A 24,776-nucleotide genomic window follows, 5' to 3' on the forward strand; every position below is an offset into this window, starting at 1 on the left:
AAGATTAGCTGAAACAGGTTGCTGTGTCGGTGAGTCAAACTCTCCGTGTTGTGTCTGATGCAGTAACAGAAATGTGAAATAAAAGGGCAGAGGAGTAGGTGGACTCGCCATTTACTCTTGAGCTCTCTTGTTTTGTGACAACGCACATGAATCAAGTTACTGGAGTGGAAAGAATAACTTTCCTGCTTTATTTCTTAGCTGAAATAGATACAAGCTCTCAGTTGCCTTGTCCATAAACTAACTTCTTTCTCTCTTCATTTACAGTTACGCTGTCTCACATCACACAGCTGGTTCTGAGTCACAACAAGCTTACAAGTGAGTATATTCCTGGGTTTGGACTTTGTTACAGGCAGTTGAGTGACACTGAAAAGCTGACACTGCTAGTTTGATACAGAGTGCAATGACACTATTAGAGTGGAGCTTCTTGGTTATTACTTCATTAAAAGTAAAGAGATGGAGCGTGTGACTTAGCAGCCATTTTCAACATACCTTTCCAGCTTCAATACAGACCTGCAATGTACTGGAAGATCTGTAGTTCTCAGTCTTGTCACCAGTTCAGCCAGAAATCCATTTCTGACCATGGCTCAAAAGTCCTTATATGAACGTGATGACTTTTTAAATTTTTAGCTGTATCACAAACAACACAATTTGCATTTTAGTGAATGGATAATGAATTTGACTAAAGCAAAACAAATTACAACTACACTGCATTACATCTATAGCCAAACATATATGAGCAAGGCCAACTGAATGTAAGCATCAGGCTTGGAAAAAAAGAATAGCTTATTTCTGTCCAAAAAAAGGTTATCTCTTGGTCATACTGCTCACACCGCCTTCAGGTTGTGGATCCTGCTTCCCACAGTAAAGAAACTCTGAAGTGAGGTGTTGGTGAACAGCATGTCAAGAACAGCATAAATGAGACTTAACTTGGTGGAGGAAGATACCAGACTTTTGCAAGGCAAAAGTTTTTGTGGGTTTGAGTTTGTTTGTTTGTTTGTTTTTGTGGTTTATCTACGACTGTCTTGTGCAAACATTCCTGCTTCTTGGCTGTTGAAATTCAAGCAGTGAATTTTGTCTCGCCCCTGTTTCTGTGCATCTTCTAAAAAGAAGTGTTTGTCTTGTCAATGTTCTTCTTCTTGACTGCTCTCTGCATGTACCAGTGGGTTTCTCTCTAAACCAGTCCTCTTTTTGAAGCTCAACTGGAGAGATGAAATGGGAAGGGGAACGAAACCAATAAAGTGGGTGTGGGTTGACAAGAGGTGTATTAGGGTGTATGTGCTTTAGGGTATATTCAAGCAAATCTTTACCAAATGAGATGGGTCTTAAGAGACACAAACAAACTAATAAAACTCAGCCTGTTGAACTCCACACTACTTGCTGCATGAGCCATAAGGTAGAATGTGGCACCATAAGGTAGTATAAAGCACTTCTCTGGTTGCAGTTTGAGTACTAATATGTAACGTAATTGGTTTGTAGTAGTAAATAGATAAAAAATTATGGGCATTTTGTGACTGGCTGTGAGAAGTATGAATTAGTTGTTCAGGACTCTTCTTTTGATAGTGTAGTGCCCTCTAGACTGCCATCTTGCTATTTGATTTTATCCCATTGTAGTTTTCAAAGAAATCTCAGCTTAATTACAAATATGACCAACAATTTCTAGCCATCTGGTATATAAATGATAACTGGTAGGTAAATTAATGGGCCAGTTAAGGGAGAGAAAATCCAAAGTGCATCACTGCTAAACATGCAGCTCTGTCCATGTTTTAGAAGGACATGAAGTTGGAAATAGCTTGAAGCTGGGAGAATAATCTAATGAGAAAGATTATGATTAATTTTCTTTGGGCATTTTGCCATCTGTCATCTGTTATCAGCCATTGGTGGAGCTGGGCTGTGGGGCCACCCAGCTAGTGACTTTTGTGTGTTCCCTCACTGCAAGGAGATGGCTGTTTCTGAACTTGAGCTTCTGAAAGCTAGGCAGTTAATTGTACTCAGCCACTGCAGCTTTCTCTGCAGCCTTTGGAGGGTTGCAGGCACCTTGAGATAGCAGTTCATTCTGCACAATTCTTGTGATCAGACAGCTTACCCAAGGTTGGGTACCTTAGAGCTGACAGGCAAAACTTCTCTCTGGTGCTGATTATTTACTCTGGTATTTCTGTCTGAATGGCTGCTTAACTGGCACAAGGGTGAAATGAGTTGGAAATGTTGCTCTTTGTAAAATTCACTATTCTTTGTCAGAGGTTTGTAAAATTCCTAGAACTTTTTAAATCTGACGCTTTCAGATTGCCAGTGAATCAGCTCTTCCACCTGGTGCCTTACAAATTTTAACATAGCTAAAGGATGATCTCAGCTGAGCACACAACTGGTTGGGCAGGCAGCAAGTATCTGCCTTGCTCTGAGGAAGAGGAGATAGGCTGAAGCTTTTGCATGGAGACTTGAATAATAGTAAACTTCACTGTCTCAGATCTGAGCCTGGGGAGGCTCATGTGCTTCAGCATGAGCTCCACACTGAAAAGCTGAGTAACCAACCTATGTCCTAGCTGAGTCTTAGCTACAGACCTGACTGGGGGAGGAAAGATACAGTAATAAGAAGTGTCCAAGAAGGATGTGCCCAGGTTGGCTTTAACTATTCAAGAATAATACAGAGTGTACCATTTGCTTAAAGCAATTTTAGTTTTCAAAATACCAGTTTAAAGATTGCCAAGACTCTAAGTTTGTGTTACATTACATTAAATCTCACCCTTCAATTAACTGCTTTCTCCTAAAGTAGCTGTCAGATCAGCGGGCTGCAAGTATGTGCCTTCTCTCAGCCAAGGGATTCTGTCAGCCTTTCTAATTGCTCTGTTTGGGTTTCTTTCTTGGGAAGGTAAGGCCACTGCTTGTCCTGAGAAGTAACTCGTCGAGTCTGAAACTTACTCTTCTTTCACAAATGGATGTAGACACTAAAATAGACAGCACACATTTTTAAAAGGCTAAATTTCGAGTTCATATTCTCATATTTGACACTGTTGACCTAATCTTTTAAGCTATGTAATTAATTGCCTTAGCAGATTGTTCTTAAAATGACTAGGAAGCTGATGGCAGTGACACTTGACATGCTACACTAAGGTCATATTAGCATCTTCTACTAGTTTTCTGCCATTTAAATGAGTGTTCTGCTAGCTTCTGTTTTTTGGTGTTTAGAGTAAATATGTCTATCTGAAAGAATAAATAAATGTTCAAAGTGGATATGCATATTTTTATGTAAACATACTTAGTATTTTTTCCAGAAAGCTATTAAAACTAAGTAAAGTTTCATTAGCTAGTATGAGGACTGCTCAATTAAATCCATCATATTGCTCAGAATACTTTTGTGCCATGGATTTTATTCATATTTCTAGTGTACCATTTGTACTTCATCTACGTGTCTAAATCATTCATTATCAGAAATACTCAAGTCCACATTGATTTTTCTGGAGGATATTAGACTGAATTTTTTTCAGCTATCTGGTGCTGTGCTATTGGAGGAGTCTTGAACTAGCTTTTTCTGTTCTAGGTGACTTCTGAACCAGTTGAGTCTGTCCTTTGCTGCTTGGCAAGAACTTGTTTTGCTTCAAAATCAGAAGCAAAACTCTCAGGGAAGCCAAATAGCTGTGATTCTGCAGCCTTGTTGAACCAGGTGCTGCGTAAGTGACAAAGCAGGGATGATTCCTCTGTAGGGTCTGACAATCCAGTAGAAATCAGAAGGAGAAAGTGGATATTTGTGCTTTGTCTTGGCATAATGTAGACATAAGGGACGGTTTCTCTGTATGTTCTACTGGGAGTTTTTTGTTCCATTATTTAGTCATTTTAAAGTCTTCTATCCAGTATACAGCTGAGAAGCAAAATTTGAGATAGTCTTAGCTTGTATAGGTTGTCTGATCTGAACCCAGGTGTCTTTTGAGCCCATTGGCTATCATCAAAGTAAATACAATAGAAAGTCTAGCAAATGGTTTTTAATTGGTGGAAATGAGTGGCTGAACCATAGGTATCTGCCCGTCAGTGTGGTGGATTAATTCAGGTAGATGTGACCAAGTTGTTTTTGTTCATGTCACTTGATGCTAGCTGAGGGACAAACAGATTAGTAGGATCATTTATGGGACATGAATAGTGGTAGGGAATTAAGGTAGCTGTGCTAGAGGGGCAGAGAGGGAGTTTGAGCCACAGGACATACTATTGTAGAAACCACATTTGATCAGTCTGGTCAGCCACAAATACTATATCTCCATCATCTGTGCAACAGTAGTAATTTTTGTGGGTATTTTTGCTTCTGTTTTGTGTATTTCTAGGGCTGCTTCACTTAAGTTCAGGTGGAATGTAACTGAAAGTCTGCAGCAGTCTCAGCCACCTGCTCATCTGGTGCCTCTGGGCAGGATGAAAGTGACCTTCAGGTGTTGGTGTAGATTTGCCTGTTCTGCAGGGGCAGCTGCTATGATTCCTGTGACATTGCTGCTCTGTGGTTCATGCTGGGGTAGTAGTGCCAGTCATGTGTTCAGCAATTTGTCACCTGAAATCAGACTTAGAGCTGTTTTGTTCAGAGCCCTTCAGCTAGCGCTCATGTTTTAATAATAGTTCTGGGGAACAGGCTGGGAATTGCAGAATACTGAGATGCTGGAGAGCCCAGGTCAGGGAAAGGAAGGGATATCACCAGGCTTGTCTCTTTTTTCTAATCTGGGTCTTGCCCCATACAGTTTCAAGCACAACAAGGTGGAGCTCTGGGAGACAGTGTAAAATAGATAATCTGAGTCAGGATGAGGATTTTTTCTGAGCTGATGGTAGGGTTTGTCTGTCACATGTCTTGAGGGCTCATGGGGTTTTGGGGTTTTATTTATTTATTTATTTGTTTGTAAATTGATTGTGCTAGTACAACAAATGGCTGCCTTTGACTGAAAAAAGTACCTTTGCAGACTAAAGTCAGCAGTTAGGTTAGGTTTCACTTTTTGGTCCCCTTGTGCCCCATTAGATTTGTAAGTGAGCGAGAATTGGAATAAAACTAGCAACAGAAAAAAAACTCACTTTCAAAAAGAATACTAAGCATAAAAATGTGGCTTATGCTGTGTCTGGTTTTTCCTAGAAGAGCAGCATTTGTGTACTATTTTGCCATAAGGTATGAAGGGATACTGAACCTTCTGGAATTTAGATAGGGTCAGCTAACTCAAGGTATTCTCCAGACACTTATAACATATATAGAATTTCACATCTTAGTATGGGATGGGAAATACTTACTTGGTATGCTGATGAAGTTTAGACAATTGAAAGCCCTGTATTATATTGTGAATAGGAAGTGTGTTTGAAGAGGTTTCAGATACTCAGTTCGTCTGTTATCCCACCCAGAAGGGCACAAAGGGGAAGATGTGACTGGAAAGCAGGCTGGAATATTAAAAGTTACTTCAGCGTTAGCAGCAGGTGTCATCAGTATGTGTGCAACTATTATGCTGCCAACCTGTTTTATTTTCATTTATTTTGGGACGTGCAGTAAGTCTTTGACTTGTAACTGCCATGACAGTTATTTGCCTTAGCTGCCAGGGAGGTTAATTACCCTTGCAGTCATTTGAGGAAGTCACTTCAGAGACTCTGAATCTCTCTGTGCCCTATCTGCCGGTACCGGGAGTGTCCTGCTGCCGGTGAGGCGCCGGTGCTCTGTGGTTTGTCCGGCAGAGGTCACTCTTTGAGTGCATTTAGCATTTCTTTCCTGGGAAGACGCTTGTGTTCCTGCTAGCTGGCAGCGATTCGTCCCGCCTGCTCGGTGATGGTGCACGGCAACTTCGTTTTTGCTCTTCTCCTCAGTCTCCTTAACCTCAGGTGGTCCTGTGCTCACTGGCTTCACATATCTTTGTGCTGTCTGTAAATGATCTCAGTAGTTTCCTGCTATTCATAGCTCACTCCTGATGATTCCTATATCCTTTTGTTCTCGTGCTCTGGTTCCTTATCCAGCACTATCAAATGATTAAATGATGAGACATCAAGAACAACTATTTTTTTCTCAAACCTCTTCTGTGTTACCTGATGTCGTGTTCTCTGTCTGCCTCTACCATTCTTCTGATCTGCTGTCCTGTACTGTTCTGTGATCTTTCCACTGCTTCTCCCTTGATTCTCATGTAATCCTTTCTCATCTTTGGTCGCTTCCTTTTTGTGCGGTGATCCATTAAGTTTTTTGCTACTGGTTCCCATTTCCAGACCTGAATTTTGTTTGAGTTCACTTTGTGCTGTCTCACTGATCATTGCTCTTTTGACAGCCATGTGGTTACCCTTTATCATCACTGTACATTTTGCCTTCTTTCAGCAGAGCAGTTCAAAACTTTTTTTTTCTCTCACATGACTTACTGCTTCTTTGCTCTGCCATCTCCTAAATTGTTTTTCTCTCTGTGTGTGACCAGCACAGAAGCTTGTCCTTTTGTTGCTGTTAACCCTCTTGACTGTGTCCTTGATCTTTTTTAGCATGCTGCTAAAATCTCTTGGTTTAATTTTTGCATTAGGATGTCTCCTTTCTGAGTCACCTTTCTGGCTGTAGTCTGTACCTGGATGTATTGGAGGTAGTCCAGAGACAGCAACACTTGCATCTGCCTGTCCTGAATTCCTTCCCAGCCTAACTGCTTTGTCTTCTCCAGTCTGCTGAAATGTGTGATGGTGTCTCCCACTGGTATTGTCTGACACTTTGCATCTTGCCTGGTATCAGGTTATTTATATAACAAATTTGCTGTCTTCTGGAAGGAACCAGATGACCGTGTACTCATTACTCTTTGTTGCTTCTTGTATTCTCCTCTACTATGCTTCTGCCTCTGCTTCCTTCTGGTAAGTCATTCCATGCTGTTGTCCTGACACGATATGCCAAGGGGGCAGGTGATGTCTGTAGGGTGAGACCAGAGCTGTGTCCAAAGCACAGGACTTATGCCTGACAGTGTCTGTCAGCTATGTGTGGGAGAGATGCTTTAAACTGACTGTAAGCCTTTCATTTTTTTCTTTAATGTTTTGATTTGGTTTGTCTTCCTATTTCTGATACAGGGATCTTTAATGGGAAATACCTTACTGAATGCAGTACACAGGAGGATGTGAAAAGGAGAAAAAGGAGATCCCTATACATACCCCTTACTAAATTTTTGACATCTGGGTTCTGCTCAAACACATTGATTAAATACCTCGTTAGCTTTTTCTTTTCTTTCTAAAAAAAAACCCTGAACCTTTGAGTCTGAGAAAATACAGATGGTAGAGCATTTTAATTTAAAATATATATATAATATCGACTTTACTTCTAAGAAGCTTTGGGGAAATGAAGCAGAATAATGTGTGAAGGAGTTTTGTGCTGTGATGGTATAAGGGTACATGCAGAATGTACCCAATTTGTACATGAAAAAGTTTGTGCTGTATGGCACCAAAGTCAGTTTTGCACCATAAGTAAAGCAACCATACTAAAAATAACACTAGACACAAATCACTTCTCTTGAACATAATTCTTCAGAAGCTTTTGTTCTTCTTTTATTGAAAGACACCTGCAAACAATATTAACTCCTTTTTTTTAATTCTCAGTGTTTTCTCAAATGTTACTACAAATTTCTTGTGTCTTCACTTACTTCTTAGTGGCTTAAAATAGCTCTTAATTTTTTATGGAATCCCCATATAAATGATCATTGTCCATGTTTATGTACAGGTTGTAATGGGAGCTTACTGTAAATCCTCTTGCCATATACAGTCTATTTTGCAGTTGGCATTTTCAAAGGAAGTGAAAGTGAACTCACCTCATTAAAGGCATTTATTTTGTATTACAGGATTTACTATCTAGCAGGCCAAGTAGAATTTTTTAGCTTCTAATATGGGAGGACTTAGACAAGAAGGTAGATTTGGTGTAGATTGAGGGAAAAATGGATTTAGTTCGGTGTACTTGGTTTTGTACACTATTTTCTATGTATTCTCTTTGTTCTTTTAGCAGTCAGGTGTGTTGAAGGGGATAACGACACAGCATTTCCCTTCAGACCGCTCACCATCTGGCCTCTTAACTTTTTCCATTCACATCCTAGGGCATAACCTTTTGGGTGAAATGATTCCCTGATCTTGATGCGATGATGGCCAATGTGGTAACTGGTTGCCATCAGTAATACCTCCTGTAGCTGGAAATTAAATGTTAAGTCACCTGAAGCCTGGGTTACGCTAAAGTAGAGGCACAGGGAGGGCTCTGTGCCATACAGACTTGAGGAGGTGGCTTTAAGTGCTGGGTATGGGGAGCTCAGACTAGGAGGGAGCTTAATTCATTCCCAGTTCTGAGAACTGGAACAAGAAACACATGTGCTGACTCTACTTTTGAGCAGTGAGCTTTTTTACTGCAGCCTCTTCCCTGTGTTTAGAGGACAGGCTGGTGTCCCCACTAAGCAGTGTCAGCACAGCAGTCTGCAGTGCTGAATAGGGGAAAGGCTCAGTGAGAAATAGTCCTATGTGTGTTTCTAAAAACATTTCAGTGCTGTAAAAAGTTTAAACTCCAAATACTGGCTAATAAGGCAAACTGAAATCATAAAAACTTTTTAGACACACTGAAAGCAGAACTTTGTAAATAAGCACTGCTAGGCACACAGGTAAATGGATACTTCTGAGTAAGAGGCTGAAGTGATCCACACCTTTCAGGGTAATTTATAGTAATTGTTCAAGGTCTGGTGAGCAGGACATCTTTGGTTAGTAAACTTTTGTAAACTGCAGAAAACATGTTAAATAGACTGAAGTAAAGAGAATATTGAGGAAGGGAAAGGTGAACTTACCGAACGAACTTCAGATGGGTTGATTTATCTGAAGCCAGCAACTGTGCAGTAGTGTGAAACTCTGAAAAGATCATGCTTAAACAGTTCAAACACCTGAAAGAGACTCACTGGCATTTAGTGATACTGTTTGCATTTGGTGGAAGCCCAATATTAAATCTCAACACTATCAACTAAAATTCTTTTGTCCTGCAGCAGTTATTTCTCTTAACCATCTGCTATTGAAGATCAACACACACTGATAATCTCACCTGTAATAAGGGTTTGTAGCCTGTGTTCTTCAACTTTTTGCGTGGTGTACCTCATGGTTTTGTTTTTTTTCTCCTGACTTAAATATAAGACAGCAAGTGTCTTGGTTGAACTGTGCACTTCTCACAAAGCAGTTATTGAAGATGAAGATGCTGTGGTTGACCACAGTAATTCAAAAAGCTTGGCTAGTACTTTGTTCTCTTCAAAATTATTTGCAGAAATGAAGTGTGTGTTTATATCTGCATTTTTATTTATAACCTTATTCACACCATTCCCTAATGGTGTTAAAAATGCTAAAAAGCATCAAATTTTTGTGAGCTGTTCTGGTGTGGTTTCAGTTCTTTGCAGTTAGGTGATGTATTTTCAACCTAGTAATCCCTTAGTAACCTCAGCCCTTGGTTTCTAGTATTTCTCTCCAAACTGACATAATAAGCTCTCTTCTCAGAGAAGAACAGATTTGTACTTTCTCTTCACTAGGTGTCACTTGATTCCTAGTGTCTTCTCAGTCTTTCTTGTGCTCACTGCTTCTCTCCTTAGACTCTGGCTTCTAAATGAATACTGTTTATTGACAAATTGAGCTATAGTATAATTTAAACATGTTCATAAGAATAGTTTAATATATGAAGTGCTTCTGTAGATAATTGAAATTAAAAAACCCTGCTGGTTTCTGAAAAGAGCTGGAGATAAAGGAGACAAGTTTGTTTTTAATGTTTTCAGTGTGAGGAAGATTAATATCCATCTTTGGAACAGTGAAGGGAGGGCAAAATGGGAAACTTGAACTACATAGTGTGTAAATTAAGTACTGTATGCTTCAGTTGGGATCAGGATTCTCTGCAGTTAGCTGCCAAATATGATATCAGCATGCCTATGAATATTTAAAATGAAAACTGTTGTGTTTTCCCTCTGCTAATTCCTCTTTCATTTTGGTGAAGCTGATTGCTTCTCTTTCTGTATAACAGAACTCTTGTCAAATTAATCTAAACATGACTCTAGCTCTGTGAGTACAGTTATATTGGGTGCACAGAATGCATTATATATTTAGTATTCTAAATTCTTCCTCCCCCATGAAATGTGAGTAACATTTCATGTCTTCATGACCTTTACACTAAGGGATCCTTACTCATGAAAGCTTCCTGTTGATGCTAACTGGATTAGCAAGTCCACAGAATTGGGTTTGTTGTATTGTATAGCACTCTGGTTTTACTTTAGTCTTAAAAAGTGGGTTCTTGCTCTTGGCAAGAAATCCACAATGGACTGATTGGAGTCTAAAAGGTCTGTATTGAATTCTCTTTACTCTGTGTGACTCTTGACCAGCTTTCCAGTGGAACAGTATAATGAGAAACTGGCATAGTTGTATAAATATATTTTCTGTCAGGTACTGCTATTTTAATAGCTCTTTTGGATAAATATTCCCTTAGAACCTGTAAAGGTTTGGAGTACTACTGAACATCATGTTCCTAGGTACTGCAAATTCACTTCATTAAGTAAAGAAACATTCTGAAAAAGCTAGGGATTCTGCAGCTATTCAAAGTTTCTAAGGATGTGGTTGCCAAAGGAATTAATCTTACATTAAAACATTAAAATTCTTATTTCTCTTGATGTCTGATTCAAAAAATACTGATTTCAGTTGGAGATTTTCTGTGGCCTTTGGTTCATATTTGTTGAGGAGATTGCAAACCTATTCGTGCACCATTTTATGTATAATGAAGTATTACATATAGCATTTTCTAAGCAGCACTGGGACAATGTTTATTTTGAATATTCAGTAATAAAGTTTAAATGAACTGAATGTTTAATGCAATTTATGTATGGTGTGTTCTTCTCATGGAGACTTATATTTTTACTAAATCCAATTCACTTGTTCAGTTAGGTAATTTATTGACCCTTCTAGTTTTTTTTCTTTTTTCATGTGAAGTTCCTTATCTAAAATGTTTTTTATTTTAGTTTCAAACTGTAAAGGAAATTTTGATACAGATTTTTTTACCAAGAGTATCTTCAGAAATGTTTAATTTAGTGTCTTTACTAAACAAACAAACAAAAAGCAGACTAGATTTCATCTTTTGGGTAAAAGGCAGTGGAGACTTAATTTTGCAAACACCTGAGTTTGCTTACTTTGGAAATTGTGAGGATTGCTGTTTCACAGGGCTTCACAGATGTTTAAGAGAAATAATTTTGGTGACAATTTTCAGAAATAATCACTTTTTGAAGCCTGTGCATTTTCAGATGCATGAAGGGGCCCTGCCACCACAGGAGTTGTATTGAGATCTGTGTGAATGGCAAAGGAGTTACTGAGTGGAGCTAGAGGGAAAATAATGGACTTCATTTCTTCTTTTCAGTTACCTGTGCTCTTCATCTGTTGTCAGAGATTGGGTATAGAAAAGGAGCTGGATTTGCATGTCAGTTCTAGGTAGTGGTATGAGAACCTCTTGAGTTTCTGCTTTATGGGAAAGGGTTGCATCTGAGACATGTGATTCCAGGCTGCTGTCACTGATGTGGGTGTTTTAAGTGAGTTGCTCTGCAGGATAAGAAGCTGTGCTTCTAACCCAGTGCCTGCTCTCCCAACTGAGGGCAACATCAGACCTCTAGTAAAGATCATGTCTGGTGTTGGCTTCTGGTTCTCAATGCTGAAAAAGAGTTAAGACTCAGATCCAAGTTACTCTGTGGAGTTACATAGTTATTGAATAGTAGCATTTAATCCTTCTTATCTGTATTGGAAATAATTTGGTTAACTTTTAAAGACCTGCTGGTTGTATAGGAATAAAATGTGGTAACTTGCCTCAAGTAAACTTGATGAGAACTTGATGTTTTAGTGCCTAAAGAATTGCCACTAACTTCAGGGCAAAAAGAGCATAAATGCTTTGAAATAAACAAGTTGCCAATCCTTATTTCCAGAAACATGAACAAAGTCGTCTTATTCTTTGTGGGCAGCCTATAGGCCCTGTCTCTCACTGTCAACCAACCTTTGAAATCAAGGTGAAGTCTACAGCTGTCATAGTGAATCACTGCATGTAATTTCCAGTATTGAACAAGGGGAAGCTGTCCCTGGTGTTGTGAAGTGAAACTTAATATGAATGGGGCTTCATGATGTGACTGAAGCTTCACAGGAGAACGCAAAGGCACTGGGCTGCCAAATTTTACTAGCATTTGCTGAGGGGGAGTTGTTAATGACACTGGGCAGCAGATGGTCTTAGAAGAGTTGTTAAGACACTGCGGATCGTGCTGTAAATACGTGGGTGAACAGAACCAGGATGCTGACAGTTCACTCTCACAGCTCATCGTGAGAAGGAGACTCGAGTGGAATTCAGCATTGCCAGAACATGAATGTCTCAGGATCTGGCAGTCAGCAGGCTGCCAAATGTATATGGGAAGAGTTTTGCAGCATAGTAGTGGAATGGTAGTTGGGTCATGTGAAGTTCAAAGCAGAGAGCATGATATGCCTAGTCAGCCTTGCTTGACCACCACTGATCTTTAGACCTGAAGCTACTGATCTTGTGCAGTTTACCTACAAGATCAGTACAGGAGTTAAATTCAGTCTTCTGATTTTCATTGAATACAAGAGAGCATTTATTTATATTACAAATTAATTTGAATTGTTGTATCAGACAATAAACTATTACAGGAAAAAGTCCTGTCTTCCCTACTACAAGCCTAGTGTTGACCTACTCTTCTGTTCTTCCTTCTCACAAAATACCTCCAGGCATTCCATCCAAACCAAAACATACAGTTGTGGTTTGGGGCTTTTCATTTTGATTTAACAGGGTAAGACACAAAAGCATTTCATTTAAATCCTTTGCTAAATATTTAGCCTTTCTTCATCTCAGCCTGCTTACCAATGCAGCTTTTAGTATATCTTGAAGAAAACAAAGATATAAAGTATCCTAAGTGTCATTCACAACATGAAATACAGTATGTGGGGATTAAACAGATATATCAGGAGACAGTATTATATCTGTATTGGTCTTTCTATTATTAAAGCTTTGACTAAACTAAAAACTGTATTTTTTAGTACTTCTGATTCCTAGTCTTCATAAATTCGGTATCTGAGAAGATCAGAAACATCATTTGCTTGTCTGTTGCATCTCATCAAAGTCAAATTATGAAGTCTAATTTCTGAAAGGAAAATATTTTAATACTGGTAATTACTTTTCTGGTGAAATATTGACGCTGGAAACAGCTGAATGATGCCAATTAAAATTCTCAGTTAACTTCTGTTAGGGAATAATTTAAAATAACAGTAGTAGTGAAATACCCTTTAGTTTGTGAATGCACATAATTCTCGCTCTCATTGAATGACAGATAAGTATGGACCACTGGGAAAACACCTCCAAGGGAGGTCTTTTAAATGTTCAGATTTGCCTTAATGACTTTATATAAAAGTCTACTAAAAACCTCCTGCAATGAATATGGCCCTCAACAGTAATATTTATGTAGTATAATTAGAGTCTTTGTTAGGGATCACATTATTGTTCACATTGTAATTAGACTTATAATCTAGTAAATGTGACATACTGCAATGTTCCGCTTTGTAAACATTATTGACTCCATTTTAAGACTGAGATTGCCTCATACCAACAAATAAAAAAAAATCATGGCCTCATAAAGCCTTCTAATTATTTAGATGAGCACTTTGTGGATTCCTGATGCAAAGTTGAGACTGAACCAAGGTGAATATTGAGCACAGGTGCAAGCTTCAGTGCAGGTGACTTGCCAACCTCCTTTACACCTCAGCTGGCTGTTTAAGTCTCACTCAGTTTAAGGGGAGAAGAGATGCAAATCTGCATGCTTTTTAACCTCATTAGCACAGTCGTTCATACTGTGTTTCTGCCTTATAGTTCATGTTTCTAGATAATAACAACCAGCTATTGATCTGTTGGTAATCTACTGTAACCATGTATGTGTATTGATCAGTTAGTTTATCACTCATGGGAGATAACTGAAAATGGGCTTGGCTAAACAGTTTGTTTAGGGCTGAATTTAATATTTTTGTAAATTTTGTTGTATCTTAAATGGCCAAGAATTTGCGTACTAAATTGTTTAAGCAGTAAGCAGAATGGGCCATAGCTAAAAATGAGGGATTATTTTATGTTTGTTGTTAAAGACCTTTAGTACAACTGCTGTCTTGGTGTAACTACTTGTATCGTTAATGTTTTCTCCACTCAAATAATGTCATGATCCAAGTCTCTCAGGCACTGCTCTTTTGAGACCTGTGTGTGCTACATGAATTGAGAGGACAACCTGCTTCTCTTAGTCTGTAAGAGCACTTGTCTTTGTCTCTCTCTCTCTTCAGTGGTCTTTGTTAGTCAAAATATCTTACAGTTCTGGTAGTAATTTTGAAGAGGACAAAACGAGTGCTCTCAGCAATGAGAACAGGTTCCAGATAGGAGGCTTTTTGGATAAAAACTTGGCTTTTATTGGAATAATGAGATGCTTTCTGTGCTGCAGCCACAGTACAAACAGTGCAAACACTAGGTGCTGGTAAAGCATCTGTAGTCTGGGTAGCTTGCCCTAATTGCAGTCTCTCACTGTGAAACCTTTCCACAGCTGTGCCAGCAAACATCGCAGACCTGAGAAACATAGAAGTGCTCAACTTTTTCAACAACCAGATTGAGGAGCTGCCTACACAGATAAGCAGCCTTCAGAAGCTCAAACACCTGAACCTTGGGTGCGTATCTTAATGCAAAACTTTGCTGTAATAGAGGTGTTACCAAATGTCGTCGCAACTGAACCTGTAACTTCTCATTTTTTGACAGTAAAATTTGTTATTGAAAGTGGTTTTGAGGATAACTTGGGAATTACAGCTTCAGAGTGTTCAATTAATATTCTGGATAAACAGAAACATAAATGATCAAGCATTTACTCTGGTGTACTCAAAACCATGTAAGGACAGCAGCAACTCATATTCATCAAATACTACAGTCAAACTGAGCAGTTGATGACTTCTGTAGCAACTGCCTCTTAATTCTGTGGTTATTGCATAAGAATCAATCTCTGTTTCCTGTTCTGATGTTTAAAAAAATATTGGCTAAGCTCTGTGTATTCTGTTTTAGATACTTCCATGAAGTGCTGATAATTTAATTGCATCTTGAACTGTTGGAATGCCAATAGACATTTTATTGATGATCTGTCTTTCCTGGTCTTTTTTTTGGTCAAAGTAGATCTCTAGATTTCCTTAATATCTGTTTCAACCTCTGAATCACTTTTAAGAGTAGATATTAATTAAGAATCCTGATTCTTTGTATTTTGGGGGTTAGAGCCATATTTTTGGAATGGCATATAGAGGTGTTGCAGTATATGAAGGAAGAAGTTGGGCACTTCCTATGGATTAAAGCAGTGACCATTGTTAAAATAGGTGAAATGCTAATCTGCATTAATGAAAAAAATGTCATGCAAAAACCTGGTGTTTGGAACAACAGACATTCATGTCTGGAAACACATTTTCTACCTTCATGTATCATGTGGCCTACAGTCTTAGAGATTAAGATCTTAATCTTCCATCTTAATCCCCTCCTTACACATGGTCTTCAGGCACAAGATTTACCACTCAGTTTTAGCTTTGCAAAATGGGTTCTGCTTTGGACATCCTTGGAGTCAGCGATGAGGAAACTTTTTTGCTCTGGTAGGTTTTTCAGGAGACAGACAGCCTAGAAACCCTCATGTCATCTGCAGTGCGTGTGTTAGAGAGCTTCAGAAGAGCCCCTTAGGGGAGAGGGGCTTGAATAAGAGCAGAGGTTATTTTTGGGAGGGTTTTGGCATGGAAGGGTCAAGTGGTGTGGAAAGAGAAAAGGTGTACTGCTGCACAGAAGGCTTAAAATGTAACATTTGGAAGGTAGGTGAGGCACAAGCTCAGTGTTTGAACTTCTGCAAGGATGAATAGTGCTGGGCAGCAACTTTGAGCTGGTTCTCTGTCCCTGCCAAAGAATAGATACCATTTGCCTCATGTCAGTAGGGAGAACATTCTTGCCCTCTCTGTTCCTTGCTTGCAAAAGGCAAGGCCGTTAGGGCAGCTTGGTAAAAAACCCTTTTTGCTAGTGGAAAACGAGCTGCTGTCTTTAGTCCTGTTTTATAGAAAGACCAGTTTTTAAAACAGTGACAATTCTGCAGTAGCAATAGTGGAGTGTTTTAATTGCTAATACTACAGCAGCAATATGAGTTGTATGCCTATGATGGGACCTCTTACTGGGGATGAGGAGAAAGAATGATTTAGTCTAGATTTAGCTACAGAGAGCTGGTGTCCACAGGTTCTTGTTTTGGGGCTGGGTTATGCAGAACAGTAGGGAAAAATGAGGTTATTTTCTGAGTTTGTGAAAGAAATGGTATATGTGCTTCTTCTGACTCTGCTCACATGGTTATATGGTCTTACTTTTGGTTGCTCAACTTTGTCAATACTTTGACTAGAGCTTTTATAGTTTGAAGTGTCAGGTATTCATACATTCACATAACATCTCCTCTTGACTTCAGTGTCTGTTGTTTATCACTTTTGCATCAGAAGATAATCAAATTCAGAGTATGTTTAGGGACAACATCTGAAAGGTTGTGTTTGTTTCCAGTCTTGACATAAGAAAAAAGTCCTGCTCTTGACAATAGCTACCTGTACAGGCTCTTTCTGAAGATGCCTCTCTTTGTTCTGCTTTCAAACCTGGGTGACAACTGAAGCAAGATCCATACACACCAGGTATATATTTACTGTATATTAATATACAGCAGAATTAATAAGAAGCTGGTAGGTAATTTTTTTTCTTTTTCAGTGCTAAACCGCCATACACAAGCAGTTCATACACAAACAGTAAGGTTCTGTGAAGATATCTCCAACCATGTGTCTGCCTTCGTTATTGTAGCAGCTCTAGTGATTATCTGGATCATCCTGTTCAAGCTCTTGCAGTCAGAGAAAAGTGACCATTTTCTCTACCTTTCTGCTCCAGGTTATTGCAGAAAACTCTTCCTTCTGTTATATGTCCTTGTGTTGTTCTGGCTGGGGGAACTGCTGTCCTAAAACCCTCATAAGGCTGGCTGATTGAGCTGTATTTAGATTAAGGTTTATCAGTCACAGGACTGACATTTTATTTACTTCATGCTCCATGTGCATTAATAGTTCTGTAGTGACACAGGTTTGCTGTTCTTAAGAATAGGTTTGAGCAGCAGTTATCAAGGAACATAAATACTGTGCACTAGAGGCATTCCCCTTTGTGTTTGGTATCATGGTGAAGAACTACATGGCAGAATGAAAAATGGTCAGCATGGTGTGCAAAAGGGTAATTTGTAGTTTAGCTAGAAGTCATCTACCAAGGACCAGCTTTCTCCATGGAATGCTGTTAAAGCTGAGTTTGGCATTATGACACCTCTTTCCCTTGTGCTTTGTTTCGGGTGTGGCTGCTGATTGACATTACAGATAGGATCCCTTGAGCATGTGTAAGTTTTTGAGTATATTTATGAGAATGAGAGGTTATAAAAAGGTCTGCATTGCAAAAGACTTGCTCAGTATCTTGAAGCATCAAACCCTTTTCAATACAAGAGAAAATCTTGGCATATATTAAATTTTTTAGGAAAAAAAACCCAAATCCTTGTGACCTGTATTATTTCTGTTAGGTGAAGTGAATACTGATGCCATATTCTTTTTTTCCCTTTACTTACAGCATGAACAGGTTAAACACCTTGCCAAGGGGATTTGGCTCTTTACCAGCGCTAGAAGTTCTTGACTTGACTTACAACAACTTAAATGAAAATTCTCTACCAGGAAACTTCTTCTATCTGAGTAAGAAACTTTTCTAAAAACTCTACAAATCTTCAGGATATGGTGCTTTGCTCTTTGCAGTTGAAATTTATTTGATGCAGACCAAAATAGAAATACAGATATTTTTCCTAATATTTATGTTTTTCTTTTAATATATCTTGAATATTTCTGCACAGCATGGCAGTTTTTATCACTGATATACTGTCACCTGACACCTTTGGATGCAAGAAGACTCACTTAGTAATGGTATATTACGTTTTCTTCTGAGTAATACTTCCTTGGGTCCCATACTCGGTTAAAACATCATGGAGGGTTGCAAGCCTCAGGGGAAAGTAAACCATTTTGCAACACAACTGTTTTTTGTTGAGTCTGAAAACAAATGTATTCTTGATAGTTCATTACCAAAATAGTTTTAACAGCATGTGGGTGTTGAGGTGTCCAGTACATTAAAACATATGCTAATGTTACAAAGCTTGTCAGAAGAATGGTGGAGTTAAGCTGACCTTTGCATATGTTAAAAATATATACCCAGAGAGTTTACAGAAAGGTATTGTAATGCATATGTGCAAAAGGGCTGCATTATGGTTGCCTAAGCAACTTGAATTCTGGCACTTTCTGGATTTCAGTGATTCTGCTGTTCTGTGTACTGTGCTGAAGTGGCTTCAGGATCAGTGCATTCAGCATCAAAGTGACAGGCAAGGGGAGAGGAGGAGTGCTGCTCTCTGAGGGATGTTGTGATTGTAACCTGGCACAGGGAAATCTTTAAGTCAGCATTATTAAAAATGGTCACATTTAGTGAAATGAGAAGAGGAGGAGTGAGCTACGTAAGACAAATGGGATCTCCTTTGGTGGGAAGGAGAGGTTTTGCTGATCTGACCACCTTCTCTCCTGCTACACCTGACAGTTCTTTGTGAGTCTCCATTTTAATTCCTTTTTCCACCTGTCATATATGCTTGTTCAGTAATAGCAAGCTGCATAGTTGTGCTGGGTCATCTTTTTTTGATTAATTTCATTGAGAGTTTGCATGGAAATTACAAATTATACCTTGGAGTCTTCTGTATTTCATTTCAGATCTCTTTCCCAGTGTGGTTTCTATAGATCTTAACACAGTTGTATATTTGTTGAAAAAACTCAGAATTTTTTAAAATGTCTGTTTAGGATGCAAATTGATGTAATAAATAAGAATCAGGGATAATAAAGAGTAATGGCTGTATTCTAATATCTGAGCATTCAGGCTATTTGCCAGAATCTGCCAGAGTCTACTGTTGCAGAAATTGTTAATTGTGTTAGTCCTTTTGAATATAGATGTTTTCCTGAACTCACCAACAATATAATAAGCCAGTAAATCTAAGTTTGACCTGCTTGTTATTATTGTGAGCCCTGGGTATGTCAAAGGCTTTTCACCAAGTCAGGGTTATTAATCAAACCTGACTCCTTTTTATTGATTAGACCTCAAATGGTTGGGTTATATGCCACCCTGTTTATATATTGCTATTTAATTTGCAGCCACCCTTCGTGCACTCTATCTAAGTGACAACGATTTTGAAATGCTGCCGCCAGATATTGGGAAGCTCACAAAGTTGCAGATAGTAAGTAATTTATCTAAATTCTTGGAAAATCAATTCACTTTTGCAACACTTGTAGGAATGGAATCCAGTCAATTTGAGGAGTAGTAGGATAGGTTTGCAGGAATAGACCACTACACCTGGAACTGTGTCTTGTTTACCAGAAGGCACTTGTAAATAAATTGGAAGGATTGAGCGTTCAGGAGAAATCTGGGGGCAGAGGGAGTGGAGCTCTCTTTTGGACTGCTTTATGGTAACCAAAAATCATTCTGACTGAATTTATATTTGCTCTTAGCTGAGTCTTAGAGACAATGACCTGGTATCACTGCCTAAAGAAATTGGTGAGCTCACCCAGCTTAAGGAACTGCATATCCAGGGAAATCGTCTTACTGTGCTGCCCCCAGAACTGGGTAAGACTATGGATGATCGTTTATTTATTTGACTAATAATGATGATGAACTGGATTTCCTCTGAAATGATTATGCTTTAGTCATCACATATGCTAATATTTACTTTCCCCTGAGAAAAACTCACTTTTTCACTTCTTCTGGATATGCAGGAGGAGCCAGAAGATTACATGTGTTTTGTTTTATTATTTTATTGCATGTTGCATTTTTCTTGTGTATTAGTACACCTGATTGCCAGTTTGTATATAGCACCTTACTTTATATAATGTATCATAAATCCTGGGTCAGCAAACCCATTCTTATCTCTCACTGGGTTTTGAGAACACTATTTAGCTTAGCTAAAATTATATTAAACAAAATTGACAATCACATAAGTGGCATCTTAGTGACAAAGTGGAAGTTTGATCAAGTAGAGTAAAATATAGCTAAATTGGAGGATTTTTTTGTTTTTCATTTGATAGCCTTTCTTAGGGAGCTGACAGCTCTTTAACTTAAAGGAATGGAGCTGGTTGATGTAATTTGAGTTTGTGATACTGTACATTTGAATAGAGTTATAAGTGGCTTCTTTTAACCTATGAAGTAAAGTTCTTCCTTGAAACTTAACTATTGATTCTGCTGGATTTGCATTACAGTACTCCATTTTATGTGAAGGGCATGATTCCTGTTTGCCCAAAGCCAGAAATTGGTTTCTAATCTTAAAATTTAAAAAAGTATTTTCATTGGGAATAATGTAGTAGTGTCAATTACCTGTTTTTTAAACACCTGTTTTGAAACACAGGGTGTGTTCCTTGTTTCTTGTTATTGTGAACTGTTAAATGGGGAAGCTTCTTTGTTTCTACTGGTACAAATCACATAATACTTCCCAAAACTCAGAAGGATGGGGCCAGAAATTAGCATGATAAAGTAAAATTACTTTTTTCATAAGAACTTGCTTTGATCCATTGACCCTTATTACTTTAATGTGACAGTATGCAATGAATGCTTTTTGTTTTATAGAGCAATGTACTTTTCTTCTGTGAATTCAGAAAGGTATTTATTTGACTCTGATGCTTTTTTTGCCCACTATGGGTTTTTTTTACTTTTTGCCATACTACTAGAGGATAAAAGTTGGTCTTTTTTCTTCAATTTCAGATGTTTGTTTTGACACAGCTATATTTTCTTTAGGTTTTGGTCAAAGTCATATTTATGTATCATTTCTCAGAACAGCAATAACATTTCAGGAGCATGTAGTGTCTGTAAGTGTACTTTTCTGTACTTCCTAAATTATAGCTTTTGAGGTTTTTTCAGAACGTGGAAGATGAATAGTGTACTGAGTCTAACCACCTTCTTTGGCTAATTAAATATTCTAAACGTGCTGCTGCCTTACAAACATAGCAACAAATCCCCATTAAATGGTTTTACTATCAAAATCCATCCCAAATGGAAGTGTTTGAAATAAAATTCTCAAAATTTATTTTGTATTGACCTGCAAAGTTCAGGATGGCCAAGGGAAATATTTTCCCCTAAGCATTTCTTTGCATTTTAGAACAATATCACAATCTGGTGAAAAAAGGACTTGTAACTTTGCCCCATTTGATAAAGGTGAGGTTCACTGACACAGCTAAGTCCTTGTTGCCTCTGTTCTTCATTACTCAAAAGATATTTTGTAAACTCTACTCATCTTTTCATGTATTAATTAATCATCATTTTACGCTGTTACTCAAGATCCTCATTTGTTATCAGTTGCCATAATTTCTGTTGTAATCTATGCCGTGGATAATGCTAGAACCATCTCAAATTTTTAAAATAGATTTTGGCATGTATTTCCAGAGAACATTACACTGAAGTCTAGATTTGTAATTTGTCCAAATTGCAGGTATATTTACTGTGGAAAACAATGTTCTGCTTGTTTATTAAGCATCTGGGCACTCATGTAGGGACCAGAACACCAGACTAGGATTTGGAAGGCTTGTTTGAGATCAGGGAACATACCATAGAAAAGAATGAATCTCTGCAGTCCTGGTTTCCCTTCTGTAAACCAGGACAGTTTAGAGAAGCGCCCCTTTAGAGACAGTTTTAAAGTCTGCCAGTGAAAGGTGGCATGAGAGGGTTACAACCTACTGCATGGACTGCTAATGCCATGCTAATACCATCTGAGGGAGAATGAACTTTGCTGTCCGAGTTCTTCCTTCTAAATTTTTAAAATTGAATTATAATGTACTCAGAACTATCCAAATACTTCTTGGTGTGCATTTTGGATAAATAGCTTTTCAGTGAGCTGGTCCTATTTGCATTAATTGGAGCTACTCCTGTTCCATCCAAAGTAAACAATCTTTTCTCTCTCATTATCACTTTCATAATTAAAGCTGCTGAAGGCTTTTGACTAGCTTAGTTCAGTCTCTGGTGGACAGCAGTGAGTCACTGAATGTTCATTTATCATGGAGATGGGCACAATTGAATGATGAGAAGGATGTATGTGTTACTTTAAACTGTTTTTTAAAGGTAATGTAAATAAGTGCAGAAGAAGGAATGAAGAATAGGGTATGAAAAAGGCCACAGATAGGCCTCAGGGTCACAACTTTGGAGTGGAGATACCAATAAATAACCTCCTACAGTCCGTCTGTAATGTCATCCAGTGTGATTGAGGTGGCACCAGTACAGGGCTGGGGGAGATCACTATTATCCTCTGTTGTGTTTAGCAGCGATTTCCTACTGCTAATTTAAGAGAAATATTCCTGCCCAGGAGGAAAGGAGAGGACTGAAAGACTGCATTGGTCCCTGGGTGAGATGCTTTTCTGTAAATACAGTACATGTGAGTGATGAACACAGGAAATGGCTGGGAGTAGGTGGGTGGAATTTGCAGCTTGTTTTTATCATTTGTCTCTCAAAACCCCATTCATGAGAAATGGTGGTGGGCAGTCATATATAAACTTAAAAGAGGCACTGGCATTTTTTTCCCCAACATTTAAAAGGTTATGTGCTGCATTGCGAGACAAATAAATCATGATTCACTGCAACAACAGAGTTGCAGTCAGTTATATAAATTGCCAAGGAGGCACTAAATCTGTCACTTTGTGTGTTTTGACCATTTAACAATAAGAACAGTTTGGAAAGAAAGTAGACTAGAAACAAAAACCATGTAAAATGGTAGATGCTATTAGTCACATCAGTGATGTGTTTTAAGTTCATTGTTTGTTCATCTGGGTGGACCCATATGTGCCACATAAAAGATTTTCTCAGGAGAATCGGGAATGTAAGAGTGGTATATGGTGCAGAGTACTCACCAAGATGTAGCTAAATAATTACCCAGGGAATGTAACTAGCTTGTCTGTATGTCTGCATTTTTGATGTGAAAACAATTGGTATGATTTTTAAAGCCCAGATTCTAATGTTGCCTGTGTGCACTACCCTGCTGCTAACACATGTGTGCACACACGTGGTTTGGTCCTGTTTATGCATGTGGAAGAACAGTGATTTCTAAGAATACATTCCCAATTAACATCTTCCTTTTGCAAAATTGAATTTGGCATCAACGGCTCATAAGTTGCTGTTCAAAACTGTTATAGTTTATCAAGGAATTTCCTCAGGTAATGAGAAACACTATCAAAATCATGAAGTTAGTCCATACTGGAAAAGTAGAAAATTCAAGCTTTTTAAAAAAAAAAAAAAAAAAAAAGGAAACCAACTTAAAAAAATATCTTAGTTGCCTAAGTAGTCATGTTCCTTTTTAAGAAGCATGAAACATGTTGTAAATTTAATTTCTGTATCAGAATAGCTAAGTAATTTTTTCATAAATATTTTTTAAATAGCTAAATTACCTTCTGTGAATAAAGAATTGGCTTTAAATACAAAGTTCAAGGAATTGTGCCAAAAGCCTCAATATTTCCATCACAGGAACACCTTTTAAAATTTAGGCTTTTGAAATGACACTAGAATTTGTGTATTAATATTGTATTACGCGAAGTAGTAGCTGCAGTTGTTTGTTCAAGTAAATATTAATCGAAATAGCCATTTACTCAGGTAATTATAACAGGCATGTGCAAACATAAGAATCACTTACTTTACAAAAGATATTTCTTTTCCATATGTTGGAAACTTTCCGCTAGTTGATGTAAATGCCAAACTTTTCTTATTTTAGTATAAACTGTCACTGTACCCTGCTTGTGTCACAACACAGCACTGCTCACACCTGCAATACAGGTCATTAGTTGGTGCTTGTTAGAAGCCTGAACACTGGGGCTCTTTGGACAACAGTTCTGAGCACCGGAACAACTAATTGATACCTTACAATTAAAAAAAAAAAAAAAAGACATGCTTCTAATTTTGGAACTAAGGTGGTAAAGGTGGGTAAACAAAATAGGTTGTTTTCTGGGACTGCTGATGTAGCAGTTATCAGTCAAGAAACAATAACAAATATGTAATTAACAAGATAGCTTATGGAGAGATTTATATAGAAAAGCTTCCCTGAAAATCTGTGCATACTCTAATTTGGTTTCTCATTTTAGGTTTAAGTCAAAAAAAAAAAAAGAACAAAAAAGCCAAAAATCACTGCACCCTACACCCCACCACTTGTTATGTAGTTAGAAACCAGGCTGAATTCAAAGTACTTGATGGACACTGTTGTAATTCTTGCCAAACTTTCAAAGATTCAGATTTGCATTAGTTTTTGAAATATGTAAGTTCTACAGTCACTTCTCGGATGACTACAGTGTGTGTGTGGGTTCTCCTCTTGTTGACTGTACTCTGATTATAAGTACCATCAACCTAATAATGATGTTTCTGTCGGCAGATACTTCATCTGTTGTGTCAGAACTGTAGTAGGTAAGGGTACTGTAATTAGAGCCAATCTGAGCAAATGTTACATTTGTTGTTATATTTGGTTCATTTTATGTGTTTCATAGTACTTAAAGGTGGTTTCGCCCTTCTGAGTACTTGGCAACCTGTGTTTGAATGGAAGTTTCAAAGGTGCAGGGCAAAAGCAATACAGTGAGTCTTTTTTGAAGTAATTTTTAAAAATTAACTAGATTTTGGTCTGATAGGGACCCTTCAAAGAGAGAATGCTCTGTTGAATTCCCATATAATTGAGAATCTCAGG

General features: G+C 38.1%; 1 protein-coding gene across 1 annotated transcript in view; it reads left to right on the forward strand.

Moving 5' to 3' along the window:
* RSU1 (Ras suppressor protein 1) overlaps positions 1–24,776 on the forward strand; it is a 102,320-nt gene that overhangs the window by 6,995 nt on the left and 70,549 nt on the right. The window contains exons 3-7 of the mRNA XM_002193448.6: positions 265–315; positions 14,544–14,664; positions 17,633–17,751; positions 19,237–19,319; positions 19,591–19,705. Of these exons, the coding sequence (XP_002193484.1) occupies positions 265–315; positions 14,544–14,664; positions 17,633–17,751; positions 19,237–19,319; positions 19,591–19,705 (489 nt within the window). The remainder of the gene's footprint in view (positions 1–264; positions 316–14,543; positions 14,665–17,632; positions 17,752–19,236; positions 19,320–19,590; positions 19,706–24,776) is intronic.

The sequence above is a fragment of the Taeniopygia guttata genome, chromosome 2 (assembly GCF_048771995.1).
Source record: "Taeniopygia guttata chromosome 2, bTaeGut7.mat, whole genome shotgun sequence".
Classification (NCBI taxonomy): Eukaryota; Metazoa; Chordata; class Aves; order Passeriformes; family Estrildidae; genus Taeniopygia; species Taeniopygia guttata.